The sequence below is a fragment of the Zeus faber genome (assembly GCF_960531495.2).
Source record: "Zeus faber genome assembly, chromosome: 2".
Lineage (NCBI taxonomy): Eukaryota > Metazoa > Chordata > Actinopteri > Zeiformes > Zeidae > Zeus > Zeus faber.
Genome location: NC_137189.1, coordinates 31,973,174 through 31,997,276, shown reverse-complemented (window position 1 = coordinate 31,997,276; position 24,103 = coordinate 31,973,174). Strand labels below are relative to the sequence as shown.

Here is a 24,103-nt window from a genome sequence, read left to right as displayed (position 1 = left end):
TGTTATCAATTGGAATTTTTAATGTCGGTAGTTTTCATAATTCCATCAAACACCTGCAGGGTTGCAAGGGTTCTAAACCAAAATGTTAGCAGAAGGTGGCACGCATTTTATAAAAAAAGAAAAAACAAAAAAGAAAATAATCTACAATTCATGCTCCAACTTGCCAAACACTGCGGCTGAGACCCACTAAAAAAAAAAAGAGGAAAAAAAAAAAAAAGTTATTGCGCTTCCTCTCAAGTGCCCCTGACCAAACTTCCTGCCATCAAACAGTTCTAAGCAAACAGTGAGTAGAACAGCACTTCTCCTTCAACAGCTGACGTTAATTTGGGAGCGGCTTCCAAAGACGCCTACTGGGTCAGGGCAGCTCTTCCAGGTGACCGTGTTGATTTCCCAACTTGTTACCGATTCAGATTCTAGGAGTTAGCCACTCTTGACATATCAGTCTTCAACATACGCTCTGAGCTGTGGCGAGCACAGGCCACTTCCCCCAGGTAACACTGGGAATAAAGAATGGACAAAAGAAAAAAAAGATAGAAAATAAAATATAAGAATTCACAGGAGACGGGCAGTGATCGCCCAACGTGCACCTCCACCTTCGTCCATTTTCACAGTCCTCAAGTGTCATATCCAGTTCACGTTTCACCGACCCAGGCCCTTCGGAGCCTGACCGTCCAAGTTTTCGCCGGGCGACGTCGAAAAATGAGTCTCTCCGGGCAGAGTCAGACGAAGGAATACACCACTCCCCACAACAACAACGACAACAACAACAAAAAAAGAAAAAAATAAAAAAAGTCTGAACACAATTCAACCAGATCTTAATATTCAACATAGGGGGGGAGGGCCCTAATAGACTCCATTTATCCCATTCCCTTTGCGCAGATGAGAACCGACGACCCTCCACTGGGAAGGGAGAAAGAAAAACAAGTCTGCTCAGTGACTTTAGTGAGTGACTTCAGGTGGTGTGGTATCGTTCTCCACGTCGGTAGAGGGAGTAGGAGGAGACTGTGTGGTCAGACAGACTAGGTCGCCCAGAAAAGGGAGGGATGAGGCGAGGGGGGCTGGGGGGGCCGGCTGCAAAGAAGTCCATATACACACACGCTACAGTTTGGAGCAGGAGGAAGAGGAGGGATTCTATGGAGCAGATCCAGGTGGTTTAATCATGATCAGGTGTTGTGTTTCTTCTTCTTGGAGGAAATGGGGGCAGAATGGGTGAGGGGCGTAGGTGGCTCAAGCCGTGTTGAGAAGGTCCTGTATGGCTTTCGTGTGAGTCTTGCTCAGCGTGGATACGCACTGCGTCCAGAGTCCTCCAGACACCTGCGGGAGGAGCGACAAGCATGTAGACAGTGGTTAGAACACCAAAAAAATAAAATGAATCACATTTTTACTTGGGCCAACCGATTTGTGCGCAGCTCACCTGGACCTGTCGGATGACGTTCGCAAGGCGCTTGCTGCACGCGTCCTCACTCTTGACGGATTCGTTCGCTACTCCCTCTGCGATGATGAGGAATATTTTGGGGAGATTGGCGTTGTCTGGTCCGAGGACAATAGGATTGTTGCTGGAGTAACGGAGCGGGAGAGAGGGATCGATCAGAGCGATAAGAATGTGACATAAGAAATATAAAAACACATACGACAAAAGACGCAAATCTTCTCTCCTGTCATGCCCCAGGTCATTCCATGAAAGGAGCGCCATTTGGCTCCACGACATTTAAGTCTATAAAACAAATTATCTGTTAACATGTTTGCCATTAATTTAAAGTTCATTATTAACATAATAGGAAAATGTTACTTAAGTTTTTTTCTTAAATAATGTATTTTCATATCTGTATATAGTCATGGAAGTTGCATCACAAATATTCCAGAAAATTACATTATTATAAGAATGTCGGTTTCCCATCCACCTATCACATCAAAACATTATTTTTAGTGAAAATATGATTATTTATTTGGGTCCCTCAGTTTTGCTCTCCGTCAGACTTATTTTCCCTCCAAAACGACTGACCTGTTGCTTTAAGAGACAAAAGGGTAGTGACAATTTAAGCCTTCAGCGGAGCTCAATTCAAAAGCAGGTAAATTATGAAATTTTTTATTACCAATAATTCCATGTTTTAGAATGTTTGATGGGTCTGTCAAGCATCCTCTACTCACCCCGCCACTGATAACAGTGAGAGGAAACTTTTTTTAAATGAATTATTTGTGAAACATGTCATTCACTTAATTATTAGTTAATGACTTGTACCTGGGGTATAGTTTTGTGTGGTGGACACACACACACACACACACACACACACACACACACACACACACACACACACACACACACACACACACACACACACACACACACACACACACACACACACACACACACACACACACACACGTCAAAAAATTGATTTTGTTATTGAAACTTTGAAAATTAGAAAGGCCAAACAGCACCTATCTCATGGAATGACTCGCCTACCTCTCGATAAGGTCACACAGGAAGTCGAAGGTGTGCACCGCCTCCTCCTTGTCCTCGTTGAGGGGCAGCCAGCCGAGCCAGTGGGGCAGGATCTCGCTGACGTTGGCGCACTCGGGCCGAAACCTCATCACCTTGCCGACCGCCGAGATGCAGTTCTCCGTGGCATTGACGTTCTCCTTGGAGCGCGATTCGGCTGCCTGGATCACCGCCACCAGCATCGGGATGGCCTCTGGAGGGAGGAGAGGGCGTGGACAGGTGAAACACAAAATAAATAAAGTGTAACTAGATTACATCATTAATAATAATAAAAAAGTAATTTGTCAATGTAATGTTGCAGTGATACAACCTCCACGATTGAGGGTCATTGTATTCATGCTCAAACAGGCAGCGTCACCAGATTTGTTGTTTTTTTTCATTTTATGTGCACAGTCAACCGTTATATTCTACATTCCCCATATATTGCCATTTTCTTTGCCATTTTTTTTTACGCCTATTTTTGCCCACCTCAATTTCCCTCCGGGGATGAATAAAGTATCCATCTATGGTAATATGAAAATGCTTTTCCTCTCCAAATTGAGTGTCACTGTTCTCAGGTGTGGGTTGACTGAACTTCTACGACCTATCGGACATTGTGATCAGCTCCTTGCGCTACCTGTGCAGAACGGCCAGTAGCTCTCTCCTCCGTATTGGGCCATGACTCCTACGCCGTAAGCAGCTGCTTGCCGCACCTCGGGGCTGGAGTCACACAGTGACTGCAGCATGGGACGCAGGAAGTAGTCTGCATATTTAAAGGAGGAGGGACTGCAGTGCTCCACCACGTCGTCAAAGATGCACAGGCCCCACTGTCTGTCTGCCCAGGGCCTGTTGGGACACTGTACAGGGGAGACCATTATCAATCCATCACTTTCACTTAACAGAATAGATATTCAAACTTGGATTTGCCATGTCAATTTATACATTTGTGGGATTTAGAGAGTAGATGGATATAAAAAGGGAAACTGACTTAATAAAAAAAAAATATAAACTATCTGACATGTTTGATCCAACTCTTGATTTGAATCAGATTTGGTTTGTAAGACACTCTGATACGTAATTTTAGCCTGATAAAACTGATATTTTAAATATCAGTAAGCAGTCCAACCCTAACAGACTGATCCTCTTAAAGCTGCATTCGGTAACGTTCACGCTAATGAAATTGAGTCAGAAGACCTCCCGTGTAACATGAAGGATTGATAAATACTACAGCTATGTGTGCTTTTTAGCCAACTGTCTTCTTCTACATTCCAGACGTAAAATTTTTTTTTTGGTAGGAAGAACAACGGGTTACTCCACTGTCGAGTGAATGAACTGGCAGTGCAGGTACAGAATAATGCTGCTACTCACTATTAGCTGAACGATGAGCTGGAGGAGCTGCTCAAACCAAGGCAGCACCTTCTCTTTGTAGCTGCTGAACACAGAGTGCAAGATGTCTGACACTTTGGTCAGGATGTAGACGTCATTTTCATCCTTAAAGCGGGGTGGGGAAAAAAATAAATAAGAATGTATGAAATCTGTGCCTGATCCAATCTTCTGATCCATAGTTAAAACAAAAAATTGCAGCATCCCCCTCCTCAATTTGTTTTTGGGCTGAATTTACTCAATCGGCTGAAAAAGACACCCACTGTGCATTATTTTCCATTCCCTTTAAGTAGTCCCTGATGAGAAGCATTTCAGCCGCTGTCAACCAAACTAGCGATAGACGTTCACATTGGTGCCCACTTTTCTACGTTTTAGGTTAGCTGCTATAGTGTTGTATAAATAGAGATGGACACAAGGACACAGGCCAAATTGAAAAGGGAATTATGTTAAAATTATATACATTCAGTGCATTTTCTATAGAGCAGCTGGTTGGATGGAGGAAGGTACAGTGTCTGGGGTACAACTTGGGCAGCGAGCAGGTGCTCCCTCAGATAAAGTAGGCAGCGGCAATTGCAGCCTGCCCAAGGTACAAAAAAACCCCAAAACAAACAGGTGAGGAGATTTTTGGGCAGGGCAGGCTTTCACAGGCGCTTTATAAACTTCTCAGCGCTGACTGGTCCCCTCGAATGGAGGGTTGGGCACTGTTTTAACCCAGGAGGTGAGCAAGGCCAAACAGCAGTGCTGTACCTCGTCACTGCCTGGTGGTCAAGTGGGCGATCAGCACTCTATAGTGTTACCTCCTGGGGCGCCCTTTCACTCTCTATTCAGACCAGGCCCCGCTTCGATGGCTTCATCGCATGAAATATGCCAAGGCCTAGATCATAGTGTGGTATCTGGCTTTAAAGCCTTTTAAGTTCAAATTGATCAATAGGCCGGTTGGCTAAGATGGTAATGGCTGACATTTTTTCTCGCTCTCGGAAGGGAGGGGATTAGCTTTCGGCCGGGCAGTTCTCCAGCCTAAGTCGGACGCTGGGGGTATGTGGCAGTGGGTAGTGGTTTTGGCGGCATACTATATGCTTGTGGAAAGAGCTAGCACTGGCCAGCGAAAGGGGATGCACCTGCAGGAGACTGCAGATTCTCTCTCTCATTGAAAGACAAATGTTGTGACTTTTTGTTTGAATGAACACCCAGCAAAGCTGGTTTTCATTGTACAATCGCGCTACCCCTTAAAAGCTGCTTTCACACTTGCGTTGCAGACAATATCCAGATCAGGTCCGGACATTGTGCAGAGTTTACTATTTCTTTCAGGTAGCAAAAACAAATTGTCTGTCAGACACGTTTACACTACCTGGAAATAATCAGTTTGGTTAAGACGAGGGGCGCGGCCTGGGTAAGCATACAGGAGGCAGGACATGACGTGGTGAAGCTGCAGAGTTTTATAACCAACCCAAGATGGCGGACGAGGCTACAGACTTATCAGTAACTGACATTTTTGCATTGACACTCCATGTATTTGGACATATCCATAATGTAAACCAGAGTGGAAAGGAATAAAGAAAGCAGAAAGGAGTACACAGCAGCTATGCGCTGTGCACCAAGAACCGCACAAAGGTAAACACTTGGGGATGAAAGAGACCTCATCAAGACGCCCACGCGCTCGCTGTCAATGATCTGGACAATTACCTGCTTTGTTCACACATACCGCTCAATTGGACATTACCCAGACTTTGTACCTGGGTGCTGGCTGGGTAAAGTCTGGGTCAAATTATTCGGACATTTGCGTTTAGGCCTAGAGCTCATCTGGGTATCGTCCAGATACACTACTCACAAAAAGTTAGGGATATTTGGCTTTTGGGTGAAATTTCAGGATGAACCTAAAATGCACTATAACCTTTAAAGGTAAACTTTACTTGACCTTCTCTAAACTTTTGAAGCTGTTCAATGTTTCAGTACTTTTTGTACAACTTGCTGTTCTCTAACAAGGAGCTGAACGGCAAAATTCACAACAGGTGTTTGATCAATGAATCGACCAATACATTTCCTGGTTCAATTGGAATTGGTATTTAAACAGTCCTCTTTATCATGTTGTTCACATTTTGACATCATGAGACCAAGACGACACCTAACAATTGAGCAACAGTTCCTCGCCATTGCGAGGCTTCAAACAGGATGTTCTCAGAGGGAAGTGGCCACTGAGCTTAGAGTGTCACAGAGTGTCATCAGCAGGTTGCAACAGAGATACAGAGACTGGAAGAGTCACAGAAAGGCATAGAAGTGGACGTCCTTTGGCCACATCCCACACTGATGAGCGCTTCATTGTGAACAGTGCCCTGCGAAACCGGATGATGAATGCCACTCAACTCCAGGCATATTTAAGGGAGGTGAGAGGCACCCAAGTGTCACGTCAGACCATTCTAAACCATTTACATTGACGTGTTCTACGTGCTAGACGACCTGCAAGGGTACCTGACCACGCCACCAGGGACAGACATCATTGTCTTGAATAGGCCAGGGAGTATTTACACTGGACGAGGGACCAGTGGGCCTCAGTGCTGTTCTCTGATGAAAGTCGATTCACGTTGAGCAGAAATGATGGCCGCCAACGATGTTGGAGACGTCAAGGAGAGCGCTATGCATCAGCCACTGGCCTAATTTCATCTTCATGGATGACAATGCTCCAGCTCATCAAGGTCGCATCATTAGGGAACGGCTGCTGGAGACTGGGGCACCTCAAATGGAGTGGCCTGCACTTTCTCCAGACCTGAATCCCATAGAAAATCTATGGGATCAGCTGGGCCGCCGTGCAGAAGCTTGTAACTCTGTGCCCCAGAACCTCAATGACCTGAGGACCGCCCTTCAAGAAGAGTGGGGTGCCATGCCTCAGCAGACAATAAGTCGACTTGTGAACAGAAAGAGACGTTGTTGTCAATCTGTAATTGATGCTCAAGGGCACATGACAAGTTATTGAGACATTGACATTTTTTGTTGTGGTATACCCACCGCTGTTGTTGGCTTTTGTTTCAATAAATTGTTTAAGAAGAGGAAAAACCCATTGCATGCTTCTACTTAAATGCCCTACTTTCGTGATATAATATCACTGTCGCGTGAACTTTTTACATTTTCCATAAATTTCACCCGAAAGCTAAGTATCCCTAACTTTTTGTGAGTAGTGTAATTTCAGGGTTGCAGTGCATGTGTGAAAGCAGCTAAAGACAAGAGGACTTGCGACACAGTTTTCCTTCTTTGCTCATTTAGAAGGAGTTTATTTCCCACAGCTCGGACCTTTACACGAGATACAGAAGGTAAAAATAGTTACCTCGTCTTGCAGGCCTTCTTCTACCTGCTCATCATAGTCTTCATCCTGTCTTTTGGCTGTGAAGGATACGCAGGTTGGGATCAGTGCCAACCAAGACTGAGCTGCTTTGATTGTAAATTAAATTCTTATTTTTACCCCAAGTAGTGAAGGTATTTTTATCTTAAACGGCATTAATTACTCAGGAGTTTTGCTGGAAAATGAACAGAATCTTTAAAAAAAGATACAGATAAAAAGAGACAACAAAAATCCATATAATGTAAAATTTTATATCATATAACGTTATCACGCAGCAAGAAACATCGACAAGGCTTAAGGCCTAAATTCTGAATGTAAACCACTTCAGAGGAAAACTCATTCCCCATCGCTCAATCATCGGAGTCGCAACAAATGATAGCTGGTTGTCAGCTCAATCTTAATCTGTAGGTTAGGAAACATCGCTAGTAAATAAGAGACCCAGGTGAAATAGTCTTTCTAAGGACTGTTACTGGTAGGACTGCCCCCTCACCCTGTCTGAGCTCCTGGTTCTTAAAGTGCTCATCCAGCTTCCCTTTCAGAATGCCACCCAGCTCCTCAAAGTGTTCGTTGTTCAGGCAACCGTCTCCCATCAGCTCGATGCACTGCAGCAGAGGGAAGAAGAGGGAAACTCCTGTGTGATGCAATTTTCTTTAGTAAAAAGCACTAGCTGACCTATAGTTAAAAAAAAAAAAAAAAAAAAAATATATATATATATATATATATATATATATATATATATATATATATATATATATATATATATATATAAAAAAACAAAACCCCAAACATAAGTAACAGTCCCACAATTACAACGCTCAAATCTTTTGTTTGCTTTTGAAGCATTGTGTAACTAAAATCCCTGAATGCACACTCTCGAGGGGTTACCTTGGCAAATGAGTGCATGATCTCAGACAGGACGTCCGAGTCGGGCTCTGTGCCAATGGCCTTGATGAGCGCGTCGCACATGAAGTGCCACATCTGGGTGAGGTACTCTGGCCCCCGCACCCGCGCACACTCCAGCAAGAGTGGCATGGACTCGGCCGCAGCCACACGCACACGTGGGGAGGGGAGGGGGGTCAAGGATCATACTGACAATAGTTCGTCAACGTCACGCATAGATGAGGCTTAAAAAGAGAATTGATGTTACCAAACTGATGCAACCAAAACACAGAATGCGGTCGTGTGAAAGAACATCCAAGACCAACTCTTCACTACAAATGAATGAACTGGGTCTGATGCTCGAAAAGTCAAAATATGGACTGAAAGGATATCATCATGGAAGTAGAACTTGAGCAGTGGAACCATCAGCTTCACCACCTGCTCTGTGTATTCCACAAAGCCTTCCTTTAGCTCTTTTGCATAGCACACCTGGAAGAAAAAAGGGGGCATGGGGTTAAAAAAATATTCAAACTTTAAAGTGTTGACAGAAGAAAAAATAAAATAAAATCACATAAGCCTGAAATACAACCGTCATTTGGACTTTTAAGATTTGCCATTTTATTCAAGTAATAGGACAATTGGCGAGAAAATAGCTTAATTTCAATGTAAATTCTTGCTTAGCGCCTGAAGCCAACACAGGTTTGACAATTTTGAATGACATTCATGGGGCTGCATGCTGTTAATGTGTGCGTTTATTTCTCTTTCTCACCAGCATCTGGCATGCGGTAGCCTTCTCCTCCAGTCCTGCCGTCTTGATGCCAAAGCTCTGCTGGTCTCCCAGGTTAACGAACTCCCAACCGTCATCCTCCGAAATATTCTCCATGTCCTGAGCTGAAGGGGAGGTCACATTTGTTGACTTAAAACATTTCGATCTATCCATCTCTAGATACAAACACATTTTTTTATAAATGTATTATTTCGCAAGTTCAACATCTTTTAGGTTTATTTTTCTATTTATTTAGTTCATTTCTTTTGGCTTTATGTACACAAACACCTCTTCGCATATTTTCAGTTTATCCATATTGTTAGTTACTGCAGGTTATATATTGTCTTTAACAAATGTTCAGTGTCAATGGTCAGATCTTATCGTGAACAGCCAACAGTATGAAGCCAACAAATTTAATTGCATATTCCCACCTACTGTAATTTTCTTTCATTGCTTCATCCTTTTTGAAGTAAGCTGGAGATCAATAAAGTATGCATCTTTGTTCACTTTGGTTGGGTTGCAGCTTGAAATTGAATTCTACATTATCCCTAACCAGCTTTCATACCAACCACCACCATTCCTGTTTACTGTGGAAAGCAGGCAAAACGCAGCCTGAAAAGGGACTTACTGTCGAGGAGGGCCACTTCAGGCTTAATGGAGGCGGTCTTCATGAGGGGGCCCATCACCACAGGGAGGTACTGCTGGAACTCCTTCCCCAGGATCTTACACATACGCGCCCAGGCCGAGATCATGTATGAAATCTACAACAAGAAAAGTTCCACATTGGATCGAGAGCATCTTTCTGAATGGAGCCGTTCAGCAACACAGATAAACAAAGTTAAGCAGAGTGAGAAACCACGTTAGTAAAGTTTCCGACCTGTGGATCATCGTCTTCCAGATCGTTGAAGTCGGTCTGGGTCTTGAGGAGTAACTGCATCACGGCAGAGGCGTCAGGCATGAACTACCGTACACACAGTGAAGGGAATGGAACAGAGGGTCAGAACCTTTTACGAGTAGTATTCCACTTTTGTCTTATGACTTTCCATTACAATAATGTAACAGTAGAGACAGAGATTACAGGGTTTTCACTTTGACCCAAAGCCCTAAAGTGCATCAGAGAATGGTATTTCAGGATGCAAGAATATGCTAGATGTCTTATTTTTATTTATTTATTTATTTTTTAAATGTAAGTGCATTTAAAATTGAATTAAACACACTAACTATACTAAAATGAAAAAAACAAAACAGCACTAATATAATTGCAATACATATCTCAGATAAATCAATCAGGACTAAAATTAAACATGGATCTGCTAAAAAGATTTTTTGGTTTAGGAGTGCTTGTTTGGTGAACCTATTGCAAAGCTGGCTCATCACAGCCCAGGTGAAAAGTGTGTTTTGTGCGCCTCACCTTGTCCTTGCCGACGGCCAGGCCGATGAGACTAATACACTCGATGGTCTTCCCGCGGAGCAGACGAAGCTCCTTCTGAACAGCGTTCTCCACGATGTGCTTCAGCGAGGGCATGAACATGTCGTAGTAGGGCACAAACTTCTCCTCGGCTGTGTCGGCCACCGACGCGATAGATGTCACCACCTGCTCCAGAACCAGCTTGGTGCCCTTCTGAATTAGCTGCGTGCCAAAACACAGAAGGCATAACAAAAAACAGCGGGTAAGCAGAGTTAAGAGAATCCCTTTTACATTAATCATATACAGTTGAATACCTGAGATTAATAAATTGCATTTCCATCTGCTCATTAGTATATTTGCGTATCCCCTCTGAATAAAAGTTACGTCTGTGTTGGCTGGATTACACTTGTCGTCCCAGAATTCCATTCCAAGTGGCGATGCCCCTCTGCCCGGCTCCAACCCTGGGACTGGTTTGAACCTACCTCCTGCAGCTTGGCCACCATGATGACGTGCAGGTGCTGCACCAGGCTGTCCAGGTATGGAATAAGCAGCGATTTGGGGCAGTCCTCTGTGAAGTTGATGAGGGCAGCGGCAGCGTGGGCCTGCACCCTGGGGTTGCTCTGGTCCTCCATGGTCTGAAGCAGGGCTGAGATCACCTGAGGAGGAGGAGAGGTTGTTTTAGTGCAATTGACAAGTTGTGATGAAAAGGTCAATAAAGCTTATTTGTTATTATTATTATTATTTTTTTTTTTTATATAATATCAGCTCAATTACCTTATCGTGGAATTTCTTTTGGAAAGTCGGTGCAAAATCTGTCGCCATCTGTCCGATTGCGTTGCAAGCAGCGTAGCGCACTCTAGGGTGCTGGGAGGAAGAGCATGTAGGCAGTCAAAACCTGGATTGTTACCAGTAAATCACTCATACTGTAACTATTGTCAAGTTAACATTTTCTACCAATAGTTTATCAACATTTAATCCAATTACAAAACCCAGTTGTTAGTTATGGGCTTTTGATATCTTCTTGATTTACTTCAAATAAAAAAAATAATTTTTTAAAAAGGTCCTAAATCCACTAAATAGAGTTCTTTGCACATTGCTTTCATGGACATCGAAGTATCCAAGTATGGAAACTGACTGACTCAACACTGAAGTAGTTCGTCTTCAGGGTTAGCCAGCCGAAAATAAGACTAAATGTTTGTACAGTACAAGTGGTTTTTTTTTACGCTTTAGACTATTTACTAGGACTGGTTATAGGGCTGACGATATGTTCACTCATACACTTCTAGTCATTAGGCTTATTTACAAACACAATGCACAACATATGTCTGTCAGTCCTTCCAGCAGCATCATCTTATACTGCATAGAATAGTGTTAAATAAAATGTACATGCACAATAGAACCAATAAAAAAATATATATAAATATACTTTTTGAAGTAAACTTAAACAGCTACATTTAGCTGTCCCTGCTCATCATGCTAGTGCCATAAGGAAATAAAATGCAATTTTAGGCAAAATGAAAAGAGCCCTTGAAAACTACACACAGCACAAATCTGAGCCTTTAAATTAACAGCCTCCACATATGAAATTGAACTTAAAACTGTCCTTTCAAAACCCTGGACTTGAATGGAATGATAAATAAAATGTGCAAAAGATTTGTCCCTGTAAAAATAAATATGCACGGCCAAAAAGCCCTCAATGAATAAATGTAGTAAAATATAAACATGGGAAAATGAGACCAGCAGATGGCACTGCAGGACCTGAAGCCGTCACTAATCGGTTTAATTTGCATCTGGGAGGGAAACAAGGGTTTTCACATCTCACAGCTGAACAGAGAGTAGCCTGAAACCGTTCTAAGATAATAGAATGAATAAAATATATATAAAGTAAATTAGAGTTGGGCCAATTTCCAGTCTTACAGTCCAGTGGATGATTTCATACAGATGTCACAGAATGACAGGTATTTATCGTCATGAGACATGGCAGCAAAACCGCCTCCCACCAGCAAAAAATCTAACTAAATCCAACTTTTATTGCAATAGTAAGAAGCGATATGGCAACGTGATAAACATAATATTGTGTTTATAAACTGAGCCAGCGCCCAAGGAGCCCCGCCTCCTCTCAATCACAGTGCTGTCTTCTCGTCACTCGTGTCATTCCCTGCGGTTTGTTGTGGTTAGCTCATTAGAGCAGAGTCTCCGTGACCGGTTTTGGTTGACAAGGAAAACAGCAGGAGTGCTTCTTGGAAACACTTTGCATTTGAGGCAGAATGTAAACCTCAGAATTGGAGTGGACTTTTTTCCTTTTCCCCCTCCGTTTCTGAAGTTGCACCAGGCCAAAGTTATTTTATTTGTTATTTTGATGTGAAGAATAAAATTTAAGTTGAATGGCTGTTGTGAGAAATTAAAAATGTGTCACTCAGTTGTCCTGCTCATTGTGGTGCCACACCTAGAAGTAAAATTTAGTATACCGGTCCGGTGTTTGCCCTCTTATTAAACCGGTTATTAAACCCTTACCCCGCCCTAAAGTGAATATGCTTTGGATGAAAAACGTGAGGGTGCAGGTCGTATCCCCACAGGTCTTGGACCGTCCGTCATTTTCATTTTGCTTTGGTAAATCAATTAGGCATAATAAAAAATAAAAATCGCAATACTCAAATCGACCCACCCCCCCACCCCTACTATTTACAGCATTATAAGTGTCATAGTATTTTCGAACCATCATCCTATGCATGGCACTTCGTTAGTGTCTGACTCTTACAGGATCTGAGCAGAAGAGCAGGACAAAGCTGACGATCTCATTGAGGATGGCCTCCATCTGCTGGTGGCAGCCCTCACCAATGGCAGACAGCGCCATTAGACCGGCATGGCGGTACTTCCAGTCAGCTGGGGACACACATGGTACATTGACATTTATTTTTGTGGCTGGAATAAGTACATATGACATTGTTCTGCGAAAGGCTATAAATAATGAGAACCAACATTTTTAATAAGGCCTGCATTAAACAGCAAACCTATCCGTCAACAGATCTTCCATATCATTCCATACATTTCAGAGGCTTCTACTTACGGTTCTGGAGCATCTGCATGATGTGCTGTTTGATCATGGGCAGTACAATCTTTCCCCCCAGCCCGCAAGCGATTCTGTCCAGGGCGCTCTCTCCAGCCACGGCATTACTGGTGGGGCAGGGAAGGAATTGCTGTGAACCTCATTTGTAATGAGGTTGTAAAAGGGCTTTCCAGAGCTCGGTGTGCAAGCAGTGGTACAGTACCTGTCAAAGTCATCGTCCTCCAGTTCGTCAGCCATTGCCCACTCGTCGTCCTCCTCCAGGTCCACCATCATAGCCAACATCTGGGGCACTACGCACGCACGCACGCACGCACGCACGCACGCACGCACGCGCACACGCACACGCACACGCACACGCACACGCACACACACACACACACACACACACACACACACACACACACACACACACAGAGAGAGAACAAATGCTGCATTTCCCAAGTCCCACTAAAGTGCAAAAATGGTGTTAAGTTTTGATTTTAATGTCAGTTTCTGCCTTGTTAGAAATTCTTTGGCAACAATGCTAGATGGTTCAGGTCCAGGCACCTGGCAAAACTAATTTTCTTAACCCAAAAAAATCTGTGGGGAGGAGGAAAGAAAAAAACAAAACAAAAAAAAAACCAATTCCTGTGTGTCTTGTGAATAAAAGTTTGACTCAAATCACATAAATATGTGATTTCATAATTTGATTAACTTTTATATTTCATTTAGTGAGGTGAATCAAACTTGAGAAGTGGCACTGTGTATATGCTTCCAAAGGAGAAGAGCAAGAAGCCTGGGAAACAGGATTTGGTGTGTTGGTAACCCAGATGACAACCACATACTTTTAGGATTTGTCCACCCCTGATTCATGACCCAGATTTTTGTGATAGCAACTTATCTGGAGCACTGATAAACACCTCCAGGTCACATCTCTTAAGTTTAAGCAATGGCAAAATGGCGATTACTTAAAACTACAGTGGAAACCTCTTACAGTGATCACATCTGCCCGGTTCAAAGTGATCACTGTAAGCGGATGATTATTATAACCCAATATTTTCTTTATTTCTCATGCAGCTTACCATTTGTTATGGCATCAGTGTCTCCGGAGCCTGACACGGGACGCACAGGACTTTTGTTTCGTTCAAATTAGGAAACTGAGGAAAATAAATAAATCTAAAGCACTGTCTAATTTGGGGTTTTTTTGGGTGAGGGGGACGCACAGCGGCGGGGAGATCGCTCCCTCTCCATCACTCTTTTACGCTAACGCTGTCGGTTTTACGATTTATCAGTCCTAAAGTTTAAACTTTAAATAATTGCCGGACAGGATTTAAAGTATTTAATGAAAATGTAAAATTGTTTGGAAATCCTTGGGGGGGGGCTGTGCCGGTGCTATGCCAAATCCTGGCGGGGCTATAGCACTGGCAAGCCCTGGCCTAGCGCTGCTACTCGCGGGTTACCGCGAGGCAAAGTATCATTGTAGTACAGTTAAAAAATAAATGTCATTACAGTAATTGTATGAAAAGATCCAAAATGCACATCATAAGCACTACTTGACTACTTCCTTAAACAAATTATTTAAAGAGCATTTTATAGGCATGATTCTGTCCCAAGCTTTTTGATCATAAGCGTTTCCACTGTATTACACATGAGATTTTATAATCCTTTCCCACATGGAAATTGTAACATTGCTTGATAAAAAATATCCAGCAAAGGCAGTAGGTAGTCATTCACACATTTGCTCTTTACAGAAAAGTTCTGTATGGAGTCCCACATTCTATGACTGTTACAGATACATGATGGGTTGGGGTTAGTAAGTTATGCTCAGTGTAGATGCTATCATTAGGACAATCTGTTGGCAACGGACGTACGATCTGAATAGTTGTTTCCCCCCCCCCCCCTCTCTATCTTCCCCTCGTTCACCACACCGCCAACTCTAAATGACACGTCTAGAGTCTGGATGGCATTTTTAAGAAGAAAATAATAAAATGTAAGAATATAAAGACCTGTCCTCGTAGAGACTGGACGAGTTTCAGTTTCTCGTCTTTGCAGCCGAGCGCAACAGTTCGGGTCTTAATTTATCTGAATGAGTTTCTTTAAATATTTGTATGAAATAAATATTTGTAAAACCCAGTGGGAGAAGGGGCTTAAGAGAAATATTAGTGCAATCATCAACTATGTGAAACATACAAGCGGAGTGGTGCTTTTTTAATTTTGAGAACTGTTTAAAACTTGACAAACTGTGCTCCCGACACTCACCGCTCTGACCCACGATGGCAGTGTGTTTCCTGAGCATGGCTGCTGCAGTCTCTGACAGGGTGACAATCACTTCCAACGCCAGCTGCCTCTGCATATTGTTCAGGTTTGTGTCGGCGCACAACTGAAAGGATGGGGAGAGATGTCTCATTAATAAGGTGATCAACAAGTCCAAGTCCTGGAATTGTCAGCAGTGTTTTGGATTTAAATGGGATGGCACAATTACGAGGAGTTAATTCAAACAGAATGCTTAAGTCACATTGACGGTTCCACATGGTGAAAACATCAAGTTTTCAAACTGCACTGCTCCGTATACCAAAGACTGAAGGAAGAACTTTGGAAGATTTGGCCAGCTGGTGCAGTGTGGCCATAGGTGTGTACTTCTTCATACACAGTGGACCCCACCCCCACTTCAAATGATCAAGACCACAGAATGAGGTTGGAACGATCAATTAGCAATCACTAGCATGTAGCATTATCCAGGGCCTGACTTACCTTCAGACTGAGCTGCAGCGTGGCCTCCAGATTTGGCCTCAGGTATTTGGGAGCCGTATCAGCGATCTCCACCAGGGACTTGAGCACGGAGTCGTCTCCCTGGTAGCAAGACTCGTTCACCGCCTGTGCGTTGGAGGGAGAGAGCCTACGATTAAAAGAACGCTATGCCATCGGATCAAACTAGCCTCAGGTAGCCGGGGGCTGAACTCCTTGCGGCGAGAGGAAATACTGCAACGTCATCAATGTAGGAGATAACATTCGGGGAGGCAGTTTGTGGTGCTAGTCAAATCCTCACCTGCAGGACACCGGGCAGCAGGTCAGAGAAGTGTTTGAGCAGGGTGCTGTTGCCCTCGTTGGACAGAACGAAGGAGGCCGCGGCGCGTGCTGCAAGGGTACGGATCTGAGGGACAAGATAACGAAACAATGCTCACAATACACCAGTGCTAAAATACCAGCAGTTAAAAAATAAAATCTATCCAGAGGAGTAAGTCACTGCGTCTAGTGGCTTCTAATTTCACAAAGCAGTCGCTTGTACGTAGATGCACAGAAACCCGTTTTTGATCACACCTGTGGGTTCTCCTGGTCCTGCATGCACTGCACCAGCATGCGCTTGATAACCTCCATGTAGTGCTGCTGCTGGTTGCCAAAGATACCAGGGAAGTTCCTGAGGAAGAAAGACGTGTTTTGTCATGTGCACCTTCTTGTGATTCCTCCACAGAGTACGTAACCGCACAGAACTCACCAGAATATGTGCAGCGCAGCTTCCCGCAGGCCCACATTCTGAGAGTTGACAGAGTCAAACAGGAATTTGAGCAGCTCAGGCCACTGGTTGTTTCCATCGTCATCTAAAAAATTTTAACAAAGGTGATGGGGGGGGCGGAGAATTAGTGCAACAAGTTGAGGTGAACTACTGATAAAAAAATAAATAATAAAAATTAAAACACATCACACAGCCGAGTCCCAAGGGTTGAATGGAGCATATTTGGTTTCCTCCCCATGCTGTTCTGCTTGAGTATTTGTACTACGTCTGGTTCTCACCGATGAGGTTGCGTGAGAGCTCGGCAGCGATGTCGCAGACCTTCTTGCGGATGGTCACCGAGGTCTCCTCCTGGATGCTGGCCAGAAGCTCTGTCTTGATGGCCGCCTGCATCTCCAGCGTCAGGCCGGGGTAGATCTCCTCGAAGGAGGACGACAGCAGCCGCCGCAGCAACACTGCTGCCATCTGTTTGACCTGCAAGACACACACACACACACACACATTAATGCATACCTACAGTATTATTATGCTCTTTTTCCACCAAGTAAATATATGGTCTGAGGTCCCCAAAATATGTTTCTTTCTCCGCTGAAAATACAAATCAGGTTATGCATTCAAGCCATTCTAACATGCATCCACCCTGTCTGAAAACGGCTGTTTCAGTGGGACACACACACACCTGATTTGACAAACAATTTTTTTTCTTGAAAACCTTTGTTGTGAATATACTGATGCTCTTACTGAGAACATTGGGCTCGGAGTGATACAATACACAATAGGGCTGCAACAACGAGATAGATGAAGTTTGATTATAGAAATAGTTAGCAACGAATTTCATTATGGATTCATTGGGGCTATGTTGTTGCACGCTGTGTCGCCGAGCTGCCATGTCAAAGAAAAAATTGTTGTTTTTTTTGTTTTGTTTTTTAAACATGGAGAAAACCGTTCAACCAAAATCCACTGTAGTATGGGAGCACTTCACATTAAATTTGAGTAAAAAGTGTGCTGCCTGCAAACTAGGTAAAACTGATATTGCATGGGACGGGAGCACTACGGTAATGAGAGAACACCTGAAATTAAAACATGATGGAGCCGTGTATGAAGGGGAATCAACAGCAGGGTAAGTCCCAAAAATAATCTTAATTAAACATGTTAAGTCAAATTCACTTTAATATTACACGACAAGTGTATTAAACTTGCTGGCTAAAGGTAGTGGTAGAGCAGAGGCGGTATCGCTAACGTTAGTCTAGCGAGCTAATTAACACTTCCCCAGTAGAGCAAACCGATTATTACAATTATAATAATTTAACAAAGCTATTTCAAAGTGTTCATTTGCTGGAACTCGGTCTTCTATTTACTTTGTCTTTACATAAGCGGTTATTAACTCAAACAACAAGGCATGTAGTGAGGGTGGGTGTGTGTGTGTGTGTGTGTGTGTGTGTGTGTGTCTGTGTGTGTGTGTGTGTGTGGTGGAAAAGATTCTACCTCCAGTCCGTGGCCTGTTAAAGCTTTTTGATGCAGAAAAGCCTGTTAACATTAGTTTGTGTTTTACCTTTTTTTGTTATTTATAATTTTACCAGCTCAGGTCCATTCAAGCGATGTTAAAAAATGTTTGTGCATTTTATTTAAAAATAAATTGCATATATAGTTTTGCACATGTTGTACAGCATAGATCTAGGTCTGTTATTCCTCTTGAATCTTGAGTTAATGTTTTTTTTTTATATAAAATGATAGAAATAGTGTTTGTGTTATCCAATTAATTGATCACTCTAAGAAATAATTGACAGATTTGTCGATCAACAAAATAGTTGTTAGTGGCAGCCCTAATACATAATATACTGGTATTTTAATTTACAGCTGCTTTGCAACGCTTTTTATCTTTGTATATATTTATTGCCCAATGTCCTATATCTGAGGAAATAATAAACAAAAGTTATTTTAATTCGTAGCAATCTATTTCATACCTATAAAGACCGAATATCAGACCGAATTCAATGGCTAAATGTTATTGACATGAAAATACAACTTTACAAAAATTGCAGCATCCCACATATAGAGACCCTCGGCTAGGCCTAAATGCCTCAGACCCCTTATCCTGTTTCTGGGCTCTAAAAATATCAGCCTTGAAGTTGAAGAAAGGGAGAGGAGGCATGCAAACCGTGGGGAGAAGTTTCAAGAACGCTTAAACAGATTCATGGCACCTGCAAGGCCGGAACCTGGAAGTAGCGAGCACCATCTGGCTGCACGATGGCTGCTAAAATGTCAATCACAGTTCTCCCCCCTAAGAATTAAGAGGACTCTCTCACGATTATTATTTTTTTTCAACAATCTTTTTTTTGCACTCTTTACATAAAATATATCAAAGTGCTTGACTTAAACTTAAAACTTGGGCCGTGGAAGCCGGGAGGAGAGGCAAGCCTGAGCGGCGGCGCTGGGTGCGAGTCCAAGGAGAGAGAGACCGAAAAGAAGTTTATAATAAAAAGGGACACGACCATCCCAAGTTGTTATTTTCCGAATGGACTCCTCAACGCCTTCAGCTCTCCACAAAAGTTCCTTCTACTTCTCCTTCATTGTGTCTGTCTGCTCGGCCCCGCCAAGCGTCACAGTATTATCAAACTATGTTATAAAATAATAACAAAAAATAAGATTTGCTGTTTTCAGACACGTCTGAAACCACGCCGTGCCTTACACTGCGCCAACTCGCCTGATGAGCGTCTAATAATTTATAATAATAGTGATTGATATTGCGACTGGGATTGTTCAGAAGCAAAGGAATCTATACGTGAATGCAGCCTGATGTGAAAGCATAGAGAAAGTAAAGCGAGCGTTTCAATGCGACTGATCTCCATGGCGCACATACACCAGAATTGTCGTCTTTTAGAAATGAGATTGCATAGACGCATGAACCGAGATCGCGATCTTATTTGCGATTAATCTGTCAGCTCCAGTGCATCAAGTGCTCTACAGCAAGGACACCGCCTAACTGGCAAATGTCAGTGTTGTAATAATGAAAATGCCAAACTCAGCATGACTTGGTTTGCCTCAAGTTATATTTCCTCATTCGGTTCATCAGAGCAGATCTTGTGATTTGATGCAATTCTCGATGCCATGCTTTTCATAAAATCACCAACCTCTGCTCCAGCCCTTACAATTTAACTTTGATTTATACCGCTTAAAACAGCTCGCTTTATTGAAACCAAACCGTGCGAGTCAACAGAACATTTGCTAACATTAAGCAAATTCTGGCTTGCATGTCACTTGTATCACCTGCCAAAAAGAGTACAGGTTTGAGCCAATTCTGAAAACGACTGTCTCCTTGAGTTCATGTAATTAATTGTAAACGTGTGATTCATAGATCGATAAGGAGTAGTCTTACAAGAGGTAAATACGATCCAATCACTGTGATAACAGTCAGAATCATCATTCAAAACATGTAACAGAATTTTGTACAATACCCAACCCGGATAAAAGGTTTAACCTCTGTCCATAGACAAATGTAAAATGTTCGTATACCATGAGCCGCCGTTCTCTGCGCCCATAGACCGTTTCTCTTAAGATCCGTGGAAGTGAAAATGTCAATGGCATACAAACATCAGTTGTACGGAGTGTGAGGAGAACAGATGCGCATTAGCGGGTACAAACCTCCTCTGTGGCAGATGCATCTCTCACAGCCTGGAGCAAGAACGTTATCTTGTTTGGACCAGGGATCCCATCATATGTTTCCTGCAAGTGGAAGTAACAGACAAGGTTAAAAATATGCCAACTACTCCAAAAGTGTGTTCCTGCAATAGAGGAGACTGCAGTTTAAGGAGCGCATTTCTAGGACCCTCGTTTTTCACGACGGCACCGCCCCGCAAATTGTGGTTTTAAGGGTTTATTCCACCCAAATACTACTTTCTGTCCAAGTACTTATAGTTTTAGGTATGAGGTTAGAGATGGTTAACTTTAGGTATGAGGTTAGAGATGGTTAACTTTAAGTATGAGGTTAGAGATGGTTAATTTTAGGTATGAGGTTAGAGATGGTTAACTTTAGGTATGAAGTTAGAGATGGTTAAGTTTAGTTATAAGGTTAGAGATGGTTAAGTTTAGGTATAAGGTTAGAGATGGTTAAGTTTAGGTATAAGGTTAGCGATGGTAAAGTTTAGGTATAAGGTTAGAGATGGTTAAGTTTAGGTAAAAGGTTAGCGATGGTAAAGTTTAGGTATAAGGTTAGCGATGGTTAAGTTTAGGTATAAGGTTAGAGATGGTTACGTTTAGGTATAAGGTTAGCGATGGTTAAGTTTAGGTATAAGGTTAGGGTTAAGTTTAGGTATGAAGTTACAGTTGGGGTGTCGTCCATTTTGTCCATCTGTCCTAGAAATACGGTCCCTGGTTACCCTTGGCTGTCACGAAACTAGGGTCCTAGGAATGCGGCCCTGAAACTGCAGCCTCCCCTATTATTGCAACATGCTACTCAACAGTAGCATGTTCATATAATTTCTCATAGGGGCATTCCATAAGGCCTTCCAAATTTATTTGTGTCAACAGTAGCCTTTGAACCAATCTTCAAGAAACCCAACACATTCTCAGTGTCCAGCTGGTTTGTCAAGCTATGAAAAGAATTCATAGCTCATGTCGACGTGGGGTTTCCCATGCTTTATGCGGAGACAGGGGAGATTCCCCTGGATGTCTCCGCAGAGGACGACACTTGGATGTCTTTAAGGTTTATCTGAATCAGAAATACTTTAATAATCCCAGGGGGAAATTACTTTATCATCGACGCATTCCGCAGTTGAGGGTTGCTGTTAAAATATTGAGGAAATTCACATACTTTCAGTTAACACTGACTTTGTATTTTGTTTTCCATCTCCCAACGTTGATGGTGAGATCAACCAGTGGCATTATAAACTCTTAAAAAGGATCAGTTCAGTAGGCATCAACAAGCTTTCCAGCAAACAACGATAGTCTGACTTGCGTCAAGCTGCAGTCTGGGTCTTAAAACCCTGTGTTGCTGCAACAGTTTGTGGTGGCCGCTGTGTGTGTGTGTGTGTGTGTGTGTGTGGCTGTGTGAGTGTATGTGGCTGTGTGTGTGTGTGGCTCTCACTGCAGGACAGATTCCAATGAGCTTAGCCATGGCAGCAGACATTCAATGTGTTTCATAATGGAAAGTGCTGACCACCAGTCAGGGATGAGGCCGATAAGTTTAAAAAGACCGCATCCAAAGTCGGTGGCTGATGAGGAAGCGGGATGGACAATGCTGCAGCGTGGATAAGAGGCTAATCACGATGAGGGGAAAAAAAAACAAAAAACTGAATAGGCCAGCTAGAGTCTGGCCATACAAATCCCCTGGGAGCGACTAATCCAGTGAGTCGCATCTGAGTGAGACGAGCAGAGGCGCGGCTTTGTAGTGACGTGTGAAATTCAGCTGCGAGTTGGGCAAGCCGCGTTATTTATAAGGAGCACTCCATGACGTCATTTGCCGGACGCTTTCGCGCGAAGTTACTTACGACACGCACATTTAGGGAGCCACGTTAGTCGAGATACTTTGATATTTCTTCATCACCAGTACAGCGCGACAGAGATCACTCTGGGGGCTTGGGGAGAGTTAAGGGGATAGGGATCCATGTGAGACGGACAGGTCCAGGTGTAGTCTGAAGAGATTAGCCTCCCATAGAGCAACACAGAAATAAAACCCGCCCGGCTGCTCGATTGGGTAATATTATGGGATTCAATCAGTCCGAATAACAAGTGCGCTTCCTTCCTAAAGGGTGGAGGGGTGGCTCAACTACTACGCGTCCCCTACTCAACCGTTTGTCGACCAAATGGGTTGACGTTCAAATGAAATCCTCGGACAATGTCTCCGAACCCCCCAGAAAAAGCTCGGGAAGACCCCCCCGCGGTCACCGTAGCGAGCGTTAGCTGGGAGACGGTACACGCCCGCCGTTAGCTTCATGCTAACTTCTGACGCTTTTTCGCTAACGAAGTTCCCAGCCTAGCACGTCAGCTGGCTAGTTCGGGGCTGGACCGGGGGGGGGGGGAGGAGGAGGAAACGGCACAAACTCCCGTTCGCGGCCGGTGTCGGCTCGTGCGCGCGCGGCGTGAAACACAGCGGACGCGAGCCGCCTCGACGCCCGCCGCGGCGACCCGGGGAGCGGCGGCGGCGGCGGCGGCGGCGGCGGCGGGCGAAGTTAGCGCCGGCGGCCGACATCGCGGACACAACGCGCACACGTGGGCCGCGGTGCTCGACGGGAAGGCTCCACGCCGCGCTCGGCTAGCCCCCGCGCGCTAGGGCTCCGCGCCGCGCACCGCGGGCGACCTGACAGCCGCGGCCGTCGGCGTTGACGGCGCCCGTCCCGGTCTCACCTCCGCCTGTTTCCTGGCGCTGTTCTCGGGGCTCATCAGGTTGCCGAGCAGGAGGTAGAATTGCTGCTGTTCCGCCATTGTGGTGAGCTCCGGAATGGGGGGAGGGGGGGGAAAGAACAACCCGGTGGAAGAACCGTGAGACGAGCCCGGCAGACAGAGCGTTTCTTTTTTTTGGGGCGGGGGGGCCGACCCCGAGCTCACAATTGTGCTGCCACCCGATTGGTCGGCGTTGTCGCGTCTACTGTCCGCTGATTGGTCGGTTGTCCTGCAGCAAAATGCCCGGGTTGGCTCTCCGAGACGAGCACACCCGATTGGATCTAGCGCGGGCTGGAAAGTGGATCCGGGGACGCTATTGGCCGGAAGTGAATGTCGCCAGAGCGCGGGAAACAAACACGTTGAAACGGAGCGGCGGAAAGGGGAGCGCGAGCGGGTGTTTTTCTCGTCTCCCCCCCCACACACACACACACACACACACACACACACACACACACACACACACACACACACACACACACACACACACACACACACACACACGCGCGCGCGCGCGCGCCTCGTTTTGTTTTCAATGAAACAGTGAAAATTAGTCCGTCGAATCTTCACTGGCCATTTGGGAACTTTGTCGTGCGGCCGCGTCAAGGACAGTGAAGACAGGGCAACTCATAACAATACATGGAAACAAAAAGAACACGTGGAGACTCAAAAAAAGAAAACACGGACAACATCCACCTCGGCCGTGAAACACAGAATCTGCCGATAAAAACATACGAATGTGTCAAAAATCCTACTCTAAAGCTCTACCCGTCACTACATATATCAGTTGAAAACAAAGTTTCTGAGTTGACCAGTTCTGTAAATTTGGACCAAAAACTCACACACACACACACACACACACACAAATACTTTGTTACTGAATATATTAACGCAAACGAAGGACAAACTAAAGCCGTATGTCCTTAAT

The 24,103-nt window shown here is 44.1% G+C and overlaps 1 protein-coding gene across 1 annotated transcript; it reads right to left on the bottom strand.

Annotated features, from left to right (window-relative positions):
- Window positions 1–20: 20 nt before the first annotated feature.
- On the bottom strand, window positions 21–23,223 carry kpnb3 (karyopherin (importin) beta 3). Its single transcript, XM_079996965.1, has 26 exons — window positions 23,143–23,223; window positions 20,443–20,523; window positions 17,082–17,274; window positions 16,786–16,888; window positions 16,611–16,707; window positions 16,339–16,443; window positions 16,044–16,166; window positions 15,552–15,672; window positions 13,516–13,603; window positions 13,314–13,420; window positions 13,005–13,129; window positions 11,021–11,110; window positions 10,729–10,902; window positions 10,250–10,468; window positions 9,716–9,799; window positions 9,467–9,599; window positions 8,842–8,963; window positions 8,465–8,561; window positions 8,079–8,251; window positions 7,684–7,795; window positions 7,179–7,234; window positions 3,848–3,970; window positions 3,117–3,336; window positions 2,465–2,693; window positions 1,415–1,556; window positions 21–1,314 (listed from the first exon to the last, which is right to left on the bottom strand). Exons 1-26 carry the CDS (start codon window positions 23,218–23,220, stop codon window positions 1,228–1,230), a joined length of 3,282 nt encoding a protein of 1,093 aa, XP_079853091.1. The 5' UTR covers window positions 23,221–23,223; the 3' UTR covers window positions 21–1,227.
- Between the last annotated feature and the right edge of the window lie 880 nt (window positions 23,224–24,103).

Bases quoted from the DNA above. Each gene is read 5' to 3' on its own strand.
- kpnb3 (XM_079996965.1), bottom strand. From the start codon at position 23,220: ATGGCGGAACAGCAGCAATTCTACCTCCTGCTCGGCAACCTGATGAGC. The intron at 17,275-20,442 runs GTTTGTACCCGC...TGTGTCTTGCAG, and splicing joins ATGCATCTGCCACAGAGGAG to GTCAAACAGATGGCAGCAGT. The intron at 16,167-16,338 runs GTGAGGATTTGA...TCCAACGCACAG, and splicing joins TGCTGCCCGGTGTCCTGCAG to GCGGTGAACGAGTCTTGCTA.